Source organism: Dermochelys coriacea, chromosome 11 (assembly GCF_009764565.3).
Source record: "Dermochelys coriacea isolate rDerCor1 chromosome 11, rDerCor1.pri.v4, whole genome shotgun sequence".
NCBI classification, from domain to species: Eukaryota; Metazoa; Chordata; order Testudines; family Dermochelyidae; genus Dermochelys; species Dermochelys coriacea.
This window is the reverse complement of record NC_050078.2, coordinates 4,278,804-4,289,599: the sequence shown is the minus strand read 5'-3', so window position 1 is coordinate 4,289,599 and position 10,796 is coordinate 4,278,804. Positions and strand designations below refer to the sequence as shown.

General features: G+C 57.7%; 1 protein-coding gene across 1 annotated transcript in view; it reads left to right on the top strand.

The window, feature by feature from the left end:
* Positions 1–916: 916 nt before the first annotated feature.
* Positions 917–10,796, top strand: part of IGFBP2 (insulin like growth factor binding protein 2) — a 109,131-nt gene continuing 99,251 nt past the window's right edge. The window contains exon 1 of the mRNA XM_043504874.1: positions 917–1,377. Within this exon, the coding sequence (XP_043360809.1) occupies positions 999–1,377 (379 nt within the window). The 5' untranslated portion in view covers positions 917–998. The remainder of the gene's footprint in view (positions 1,378–10,796) is intronic.

Sequence of the window (10,796 nt, the reverse complement as noted above, 5' to 3'; positions counted from 1 at the left end):
GACACTGGGCTGAGGGGGGCAGCCCCCGATCCCGCCCCCCCGCCTCTGGGCTGAGGGGGGCAGGCCCCGATCCCGCCCCCCCCGCCTCTGGGCTGGGGGGGGCAGCCCCCGATCCCGCCCCCCCGGCTCTGGGCTGGGGGGGGCAGCCCCCGATCCCGCCCCCCCGGCACTGGGCTGGAGGGGGGGCAGTGCCCGATCCCGCCCCCCCGACACTGGGCTGAGGGGGGCAGCCTCCGATCCCGCCCCCCCGCCTCTGGGCTGAGGGGGGCAGGCCCCGATCCCGCCCCCCCGCCTCTGGGCTGGGGGGGGCAGCCCCCGATCCCGCCCCCTCGGCACTGGGCTGGAGGGGGGGCAGTGCCCGATCCCGCCCCCCCGACACTGGGCTGAGGGGGGCAGCCCCCGATCCCGCCCCCCCGCCTCTGGGCTGAGGGGGGCAGGCCCCGATCCCGCCCCCCCGCCTCTGGGCTGGGGGGGGCAGCCCCCGATCCCGCCCCCCCGGCTCTGGGATGGGGGGGGCAGCCCCCGATCCCGCCCCCCCGGCACTGGGCTGGAGGGGGGGCAGTGCCCGATCCCGCCCCCCCGACACTGGGCTGAGGGGGGCAGCCTCCGATCCCGCCCCCCCGCCTCTGGGCTGAGGGGGGCAGGCCCCGATCCCGCCCCCCCGCCTCTGGGCTGGGGGGGGCAGCCCCCGATCCCGCCCCCTCGGCACTGGGCTGGAGGGGGGGCAGTGCCCGATCCCGCCCCCCGACACTGGGCTGAGGGGGGCAGGCCCCGATCCCGCCCCCCCGCCTCTGGGCTGGGGGGGCAGCCCCCGATCCCGCCTCCCGCCGCCTCTGGGCTGGGGGGGGAGCCCGCTCCCCCGCGCTGGCCCGGCGGGGGCGGCGGCCGGGGTGGGCGGAGGGGGCGGCTCTAGGACCGGGCGGGGCTGGCGGCTCCCCGGGGGGCCGGGAGGAGGCTGCCACCTGCCCGCCCGCTCGCCGCCCCGCACTCCCGCCACGATGCTGCCGCGGGTGGGTCGCTGCCGCCCGGCTCCGGCCGCCTGGCTCCGGCTGCTGCTGGCGGCGGCGCTGGCGCGGCCGGCGCTGCCCGAGGTGCTGTTCCGCTGCCCGCCCTGCTCCGCCGAGCGCCTGGCCGCCTGCGCCCCAGCCGCCGCCTGCCCGGAGCTGGTGCGGGAGCCCGGCTGCGGCTGCTGCCCGGTCTGCGCCCGCCTGGAGAGCCAGGCGTGCGGGGTGTACACGCCGCGCTGCGCCGCCGGGCTGCGCTGCTACCCGCACCCCGGCGCCGAGCTGCCGCTGCAGGCGCTGGTGCAGGGCCAGGGCACCTGCGCCCGGAGACGGGACGCCGCCGAGTACGGGGCCAGCGCCGAGCCGGGCGCAGGTGAGCGGAGCGGGGGGCGGGACAGCGGGGGGGCGCAGGTGAGAGGAGTGGGACAGCGGGGGGGCGAAGTGGTTAGGGGAGCCAGGGGGCTGGGACAGCGGGGGGGGGCACAGGTGAGGGGAGCGGGGGGCGGGACAGCGGGGGGGCGCAGGTGAGAGGAGTGGGACAGCGGGGGGGCGAAGTGGTTAGGGGAGCCAGGGGGCTGGGACAGCGGGGGGGGGCACAGGTGAGGGGAGCGGGGGGCGGGACAGATGGGGGGCGCAGGTGAGGGGAGCCGGGGGGCGGGACAGAGGGGGGGCGCAGGTGAGGAGAGTGGGACAGCCGGGGGGGTGCAGGTGAGGGGAGCGGGGGGCGGGACAGAGGGGGGGCGCAGGTGAGGGGAGCCGGGGGCGGGACAGAGGGGGGGCGCAGGTGAGGGGAGCCGGGGGCGGGACAGAGGGGGGGCGCAGGTGAGGGCAGCCGGGGGGTGGGACAGCGGGGGGGCGCAGGTGAGTGGAGCGGGGGGTGGGACAGCGGGGGGAGCGCAGGTGAGAGGAGTGGGACAGCGGGGGGGCGAAATGGTTAGGGGAGCCAGGGGGGCGGGACAGCGGGGGGGCACAGGTGAGCGGAGCGGGGGGCGGGACAGCGGGGGGGCGCAGGTGAGGGGAGCGGGGGGCGGGACAGAGGGGGGGCGCAGGTGAGGGGAGCCGGGGGGCGGGACAGCGGGGGGGCACAGGTGAGCGGAGCGGGGGGCGGGACAGCGGGGGGGTGCAGGTGAGCGGAGCGGGGGGTGGGACAGCAGGGGGGCGCAGGTGAGTGGAGTGGGACAGCGGGGGGGGCGAAGTGGTTAGGTGAGCCAGGGGGCGGGACAGCGGGGGGGGCGCAGGTGAGGGGAGCTGGGGGGGGCAGGACAGCGGGGGGTGCGCAGGTGAGGAGAGTGGGACAGCCGGGGGGGAGCGGAACAGCCGGGGGGGTGCAGGTGAGGGGAGCCGGGGGGGTGGGACAGCGGGGGGGGCGCAGGTGAGTGGAGCGGGGGGGTGGGACAGCGGGGGGGCGCAGGTGAGAGGAGTGGGACAGCGGGGGGGCGAAGTGGTTAGGGGAGCCAGGGGGTGGGACAGCGGGGGGGGCATAGGTGAGGGGAGCGGGGGGCGGGACAGAGGGGGGGGCGCAGGTGAGGGGAGCCGGGGGCGGGACAGCGGGGGGGCGCAGGTGAGCGGAGCGGGGGGCGGGACAGCGGGGGGGCGCAGGTGAGGGGAGCGGGGGGCGGGACAGAGGGGGGGCGCAGGTGAGGGGAGCCGGGGGGCGGGACAGCGGGGGGGGCACAGGTGAGCGGAGCGGGGGGCGGGACAGCGGGGGGGTGCAGGTGAGCGGAGCGGGGGGTGGGACAGCAGGGGGGCGCAGGTGAGTGGAGTGGGACAGCGGGGGGGGCGAAGTGGTTAGGTGAGCCAGGGGGCGGGACAGCGGGGGGGCGCAGGTGAGGGGAGCTGGGGGGGCAGGACAGCGGGGGGTGCGCAGGTGAGGAGAGTGGGACAGCCGGGGGGGAGCGGAACAGCCGGGGGGGTGCAGGTGAGGGGAGCCGGGGGGTGGGACAGCGGGGGGGCGCAGGTGAGTGGAGCGGGGGGGTGGGACAGCGGGGGGGCGCAGGTGAGAGGAGTGGGACAGCGGGGGGGGCGAAGTGGTTAGGGGAGCCAGGGGGGTGGGACAGCGGGGGGGGCATAGGTGAGGGGAGCGGGGGGCGGGACAGAGGGGGGGCGCAGGTGAGGGGAGCCGGGGGCGGGACAGCGGGGGGGCGCAGGTGAGCGGAGTGGGGGGCGGGACAGCGGGGGGGTGCAGGTGAGCGGAGCGGGGGGCGGGACAGCGGGGGGGGCACAGGTGAGCGGAGTGCGACAGCGGGGGGGCGAAGTGGTTAGGGGAGCCAAGGGGGTGGGACAGCGAGGGGGCGCAGGTGAGTGGAGCGGGGGACGCGCAGATGAGGGGAGTGGGACAGCGGGGGGGCGAAGTGGTTAGGGGAGCCAGGGGGGTGGGACAGCGGGGGGGGCGCAGGTGAGGGGAGCGGGGGGGCGGGACAGCGGGGGGGCACAGGTGAGGGGAGTGGGACAGCGGGGGGGGCGAAGTGGTTAGGGGAGCCAGGGGGGTGGGACAGCGGGGGGGCGCGCAGGTGAGCGAAGTGGGGGGCGGGACAGCGGGGGGGCGCAGGTGAGTGGAGAGGGGGCGCGGAGATGAGGGGAGTGGGACAGCGGGGGGGCAAAGTGGTTAGGGGAGCCAAGGGGTGGGACAGCGGGGGGGCGCAGGTGAGGGGAGCCGGGGGGCGGGACATCAGGGGGGCGCAGGTGAGGAGAGTGGGACATCGGGGGGGGCGCACAGGTGAGTGGAGCGAGGGCGGAACAGCGGGGGGCACGCAGGTGAGCGGAGTGGGGGGCAGGACAGCGGGGGGGGCGCAGGTGAGGGGAGCGGGGGCGGGACGGTGGAATTGCGGGGGGGGTGCGCAGATGAGGGGAGTGGGACAGCGGGGGGGGCAAAGTGGTTAGGGGAGCCAGGGGGTGGGACAGCGGGAGGGGCACAGATGAGCGGAGCGGGGGGCGGGACAGTGGGGGGGGCGCAGGTGAGTGGAGCGGGGGGCGGGACAGCGGGCGGGGCGCGCAGGTGAGCGGAGTGGGGGGCGGGACAGCAGGGGGGGGCGCAGGTGAGGGGAGCGGGGGGGTGCGCAGATGAGGGGAGTGGGACAGCGGGGGGGGCAAAGTGGTTAGGGGAGCCAGGGGGTGGGACAGCGGGGGGGGCACAGCTGAGTGGAGCGGGGGGCGGGACAGTGGGGGGCGCAGATGAGGGGAGTGGGACAGCGGGGGGGGCGCAGGACAGCGGGGGGCGCAGGTGAGGGGAGTGGGGGGGTGGGACAGCGGTGGGGCGCAGATGAGGGGAGTGGGACAGCGGGGGGGTGCACAGGTGAGGGGAGCTGTGAGGGGGGTGAGAGCTGGGGGGCGCGCAGGTGAGGGGAGGCGGGGAGGGGCAGGTGCCCGGAGGGCGGGATGGTGAGGGGGCATGTGAGGGGAGTCGGGCTGTGGGAGGGGTGGGTGGGACCCCAGTGGGTTGTGGGAAGCTGAGGTGAGGGGGAACCTGGAGGGGCAGGTGAGGGGAATCTGAGGGGCTGGGGACACTCCAGTGGGGTGAGGAGGACCCCAGTGGGGGAGGGGACAGGCTGAGGGGGAACCTGGGGGTTGGGTGAGGAGAGCTGAGGGGGGAGAGGGGACCCTAGTGGGCTGAGGCTGTCCAGGTGAGGGGGAACCTGGGGAGTGAGTGAGGGAAGCTGGACTGTGGGCGAGCCAGGGATGCAAATGAGAGGGACCCCAGTGGGGAGAAGGGAGCTGAGGCAGGGGGACCCTGGGAGGGGCAGGTGAGCAGGTGGGGTAAAGGGAGCTAGGCTGAGGGGGAGTCCAGGGGGGTGGCTCGGGGAAGCCCAAGGGAGGGGCTGTGAGGGGAGCTGGGCTGATGAGGAGCCTGCGGAGTGGATGAGGGGAGCCGGGGGGGAGCGACTGCTGAGGGGAGCAATGAAACAGCCCCAAGTTGGCTGGCATGGGCCCGCAGCTAGTCTGATTCTTCTTATCATCTTTACAATTCTCATTCTTCAGTACTAGTCCTCCAAGGTCCACAATTTTTTCCATTTCTTCTAGTTCTTTGTCTCTGAGTTTGATCTTTATCTCTTTCTTTTATTTTCCAATGGTCATAAGTTTTGTCTTCTCTGTGCTGATCTTCAAACCAAATTTTCTGCTTTCCCAGTCTACCTGGTTTTTGCTGTGTAGACAAACCCTGAGGGTACATCGCTAACATAATGGCTGTGTCTACACTGCCACTTTCAGCGCTAAAACTTTAGTCGTTCAAGGTTGTGAAAAAACACCCCCCCCCAAGCTAAAAAAGTTTTAGTGCTGAAAAGCACCATTATAGACAGCGCTTTATTGCCGGGATAAAGCTACCACCCCTTGTTAGGAGTGGTTATTTTTTATCACTGGGAGAGCTCTCCCACGGCGATAAAGCGTGTCTACACTGCCCATGTCACAGCGCTGCCTGATCTTGTCTGGAGCTTCTAGGTAGCATAAAGTGTGTAAAGATCTTTAGAAAACCAAAACGCTTGAGAACACTGTTGATGTGAAATCTTGCTCAGCATAAAGAAAACAAATGTCAATAGTCTGATTTTACACTCTCCAGAAAATCGTGGACACTTAGGTTTGTCATCTCGAGTTGACTTTCCAGTTTTTACTTGTGCTGTTAGAAGGGGGAGGGGGAGAGAAAAGCACAATAACTTCTGTACAAATTCAAGTGTCAGTAAGGGGTTTCCTTACTGAATGCGGTTTTCTTGCATTTGTGGGTTTCTCTCAGAACTTTTGTTACTTCAGTGGGGTTTTTTGACTGGTTTTAAGTTTCTTGTTTCCTTGCAGTGTGTGCAATATATATATATGTACACACACACACACACACACACACACACACACACACACGTGTGCACACACAATAACAAATTTTAAAAATGCTTTAGTGCTCTGTATGTGTTACTCTGTAATGCCCATAGGGATAAATAATGGCAAATGGAGCAGAATAAAGCATGCCGTTTTAATACTCAGAGCTGAGCATGTCTTTGCAAAAGGGGTTGGACATCCTCTTGCACCAAAGAGAGAAGGATTCAGTCATTTCAAGCTGCATAAGTTTTAACAGGTTGTTGCAACCATTGCGGGGGAGTTCCTAATAGCAGAAAAAACTGTCAGCTTTCCCTGATGTTCTTTTGTTGAAATTCATACTGTACCTTCTAGCTGCAGCATGCACCCAAAATAAGGTTGGAAGAGATTTGTTTTTCCATTTCAAACAGTAACAGAGAACCATGAAATTCATTCTGCTCAGTTCTCAAGTTTGAGGAGCTGGGGAGAATCAAATTCACTTTCAACTGCTGATGTCAAATAGTTTGAAGCATGCTGTGCTGTGAGAGCAGTTTTCTCTTGCAAAAAGGCAGGTGCTGATCCTTCCTTTTTATGCATTTCAAGGAATTCACCCTGTCTTCACCCTTCCAGTTTGAAAAGTCTCCTTTGCTGGTTGGGGATTGGAATGTGAAACTCATATGTTATTCTTTAAATTAGAGGGTTGGCAAGTTATTTTATCTCTGATGAGAGGCAGGAAGGTTGCCCAAGTGAAACAAGGAATAAGACTCTGAAAATTCTCCTGCTGTGGGCTCCAGCATTGTTTAGTCTTTCACTTAGGGCTGTGATGCCAATCCAGAAATGGTTGTAGGCAGAAAGAAACATAAACCACCACACAGCTAGGAAACATGCAGCACAGCTCGTTGCACAAGGGGTTTGGGGTAATTTGAAGCTGTTGGGAATGTCGGAAGAAAACAGCAGTCAGTGAAAATCTGTGTGAGAATTTATAGATGCACCCTTGGGGCCTGATGCCACAGGGTGCGAAGTGCTCTCAACTCCCACAGAAGTTGTAAGCTGAGATGCTCAGCCCCTCTCAGGATCTGGTCTGCAGCAATAGTTTTGATGCCATTGAAATTGTACTCTCTTTTTACAGTTTATTTTACATCATTTTATAGTAAATTTTACACTCTGCCCACTAATAACAGGTTTCAGAGTAGAAGCCGTGTTAGTCTCTATTCACAAAAAAGAAAAGGAGTACTTGTGGCACCTTAGAGACTAACAAATTTATTTGAGCATAAGCTTTCGTGAGCTACAGCTCACTTCATCGAATGCCTCCGATGCATCCGATGAAGTGAGCTGTAGCTCATGAAAGCTTATGCTCAAATAAATTTGTTAATCTCTAAGGTGCCACAAGTACTCCTTTTCTACTCTGCCCACTGTAACTGTGTAAGCTAGGGACCAAATTTGTTGCCATCTATCTAAAGTGCTTATATGGCTCCTCCCATATCTGAGAATCTCAGAATCTTTAACAGATATATCCTTACAACATCCCTGGGAGGTAGTTAAAATGCTGTTATCTCCATTTTACAGATGGGGAACCAAGGGACAGAGAGACTGAGTTGCCCAAAGTCACACAGGAAGCCTGTAGCAGAGCAGGGATTTGAATCTGGGTCTCCCAAAGACCAATATAGTTAGACCATTCTTATTCTCTGATTGCTGTTCTAAAGACTATATGAAATGATTTGGTGAGTTTCAGTCCATTTCTGGGTGGATGAGTGTCCAGATTGCTGTTTTTATTGAAATGTCTTTAGCCTTCCAGATCTTTCACTGTTTTCCAGAGGCTGTAGCAGCTAGTCTGATTCTTCTTATCATCTTTACAATTCTCATTCTTAAGTACTAGTCCTCCAAGGTCCACAATTTTTTCCATTTCTTCTAGTTTTGTCTCTGAGTTTGATCTTTATCTCTTTCTTTTATTTTCCAATGGTCATAAGTTTTGTCTTCTCCTTGCTGATCTTCAAACCAAATTTTCTGCTTTCCCAGTCTACCTGGTCAGTTATCTGTAAATCTTCCTCGGTCAAAGCTGTGAGGTCAATATCATTTGTGAATCTACAAACAAAAATCAGCATATAGGAGACGACTTGCCATGCTGATAACTGTTGTATCGGTTCAAATGCCGGAGTATGAGGAAAGTAGATGAACGAAAGATTTTGACTGCAGAAATAAACTGACTTGGGGCATACTGAGAGTTTCAAGACTGTAGGAAATAAAAATGAAAAGATAGGAAAACAGAGCAGGAAATAACACTGTTATAGGAGATTCAAGAAAGATGACTGCAGTGGTTTGGACATGTGCCAAGAATGGACCCAGAAAGGATACCATAGATGGCAATATATTGCCGCATGCAAAGAACTAGGAATAGAGGAAGACTGAGAAATAGAGGAAGCTGTGAATCTGGCACCAGATAGAAAATGGTGGGAAGATTTAATTTGGCCCCATTGTCACTGTTGAGCTGATGGGTAGAATCAAAGAGAAAGGAAATAAGCGTTCAGATTACAAACACACAACTCCAGTCAAAATAAGTGTCTTCCTCTTATACAGTTTTAGAGAGGCCAAGAACTGAATGGGCCATAGAGACTGTTCTTTTGTCTTTTTGCCCTTAGAGGTGATCACTCCGGGGCAGGGGTGAGGTTCACTGGCAGGAGGCAGTGTAAGAGAAAGCTTGCTATAACAATTCAGTGCACAGGAGTATGGGAATAAGAAATAGTGGTTTTGCCATGTTGAATTTAAATTATTATTGGGACATCTAGGCAGTGTCTTCACTAGGACAAAAGGTGTGTTCCTAATCTGTGCTAGCTAGTTTGAGGCAAAATCTTAGCTAGTTTGTAATTTTCACGTTAGCAGTGGAAATAAAGACTATGGGGAGACTAGACTTTAACTTGACCAGCTAACTTGTGTGAAAACTACAAATTGCTTTGTCTTCTTCACTAGGATTTGATCTTGAGTTAACTGACCCAAATGGAGAAAACATCTTTTTTCTTTATTGCAGATTTAGGGTTAAACCATACTTCTAATTCTGAAAAGTGGCTTTAAAGATGGTACTCTGTATTGTAGGGTTCCTTGTTTGTGTCTCAATTATTCGAGCTCAAATTTAGCGTAAAGACTGTTTTTCTAACTGCCAGAGCAGCACAATCAGCTTGGGATCATGGGATGTAAAAGTCAATCTTTGTTTTTTCTGGCTCATGTATCATCACTAGTAATCAGGGCCTTGTGTACTTTGCAATTCCAAGTCCGTAGAAACTGTCACAGAATTCACCCTTTGCCACTGACTTATGCTCCAGAATATCAGCTTTCATTTAAAAATAAGTTTCTAGGTCTTACGATTGCAAAGAGAACCTTCCAAACATTAACTAATCAGAGAGCCTGAAACAATAGCTTGGAAGGTAGAAACTGGCCCATTCACCTCAATAGTGTTAACTTTGAAAGCTAATAATACAAACATCAGCATCAGAATAGTTAACGTTTTCACTGTGGATCATTGTAACATCCAGCTATAGTACTTATTTGACAAGCTCCAAATGCCTCACATCCTTGAGGGCCAAAGACCAAAAAGTAAAAAAAATCTCTATCTTCCACCCAACAACTGCTAGAATACAGTTAAGCATTTTCAATCCAGATTTGTATCTCACATTGACAATTACAAATATAGAGGCAACATAAAATAGTTGAATAGTTCCCTGATCTGTTCAGGGTGACCACAGTCACACACTGGAGAGTTTTTAATTTTCCATTTGTGCAGCAAGTATGCGTATCTGCTATGATTTGTGCAGATGCAGTTTAGGGTTGCCCAGGAGCTTCGCAGGAAATCAAAGCCAGGGATCTACTGCATCAGGTCTTTCTCAAGGTGTGTATTTGTGACTTCTTGTGAACTCAATTTCACTTTCCAAGCTTCATCAGATGTGCAGTTGCATTGGCGAAGGTTAAATGCATGGGTCCAAAAAGGCTTACATGACTTCAGGTGGTGGTGAGGGGTGTTGTTAAGGTTCTGTTGAATGGGGAGATGTTCATTTTCCACGATCCCGAAGGGTTGAGGCATCACGGCGAATGGATGGGGGAGAAACATGCGACGGAAGCGGCAGCCAAGGTGTTGGTGTTGACTTGAGGGTTCCAGTGATTCACTGCATTGCAGTGTTCAGTTGGACATCAACAAGTCGAGGGTGGCTACTTCTGGTCCATACCAGTGCACAGAACTCGGCTACGGAGTATATCAGGACCATCACTGATCTCCGTATCACTGATGCAGATGCTCCCCAGCTTATGCTTGCCAGTTTCTGGACCAGGTTGACCCCTGTTTTCATCTTGGCGCTTACCTTCTTCAGATGAAAAGAAAAGGAGTACTTGTGGCACCTTAGAGACTAACAAATTTATTTGAGCATAAGCTTTCGTGAGCTACAGCTCACTTCATCGGATGCATTCAGTGGAAAATACAATGGGGAGATTTATATACACACACAGAGAACATGAAACAATAGGTTTTATCATACACACTGTAAGAAGAGTGATCACTTAAGATGAGCTATTACCAGCAGGAAGGTGGGGGGTGGGAGAGGAAAACATTTTGTGGTGATAATCAAGGTGGGCCATTTCCAGCAGTTAACAAGAACGTATGAGGAACAGTGGGGGGTGGGGTGGGGGGAAATAACATGAGGAAATAGTTTTACTTTGTGTAATGACCCATTCACTCCCAGTCTCTATTCAATCCTAAATTAATTGTATCCAGTTTGCAAATTAATTCCAATTCAGCAGTCTCTCGTTGGAGTCTGTTTTTGAAGTTTTTTTGTTGAAGGATAGCCACCCTCAGGTCTGTAATCGAGTGACTGGAGAGATTGAAGTGTTCTCCGTCTGGTTTTTGAATGTTATAATTCTTGGCGTCTGATTTGTGTCCATTTATTCTTTTACGTAGAGACTGTCCAGTTTGACCAATGTACATGGCAGAGGGGCATTGCTGGCACATGATGGCATATATCACATTGGTAGATGCGCAGG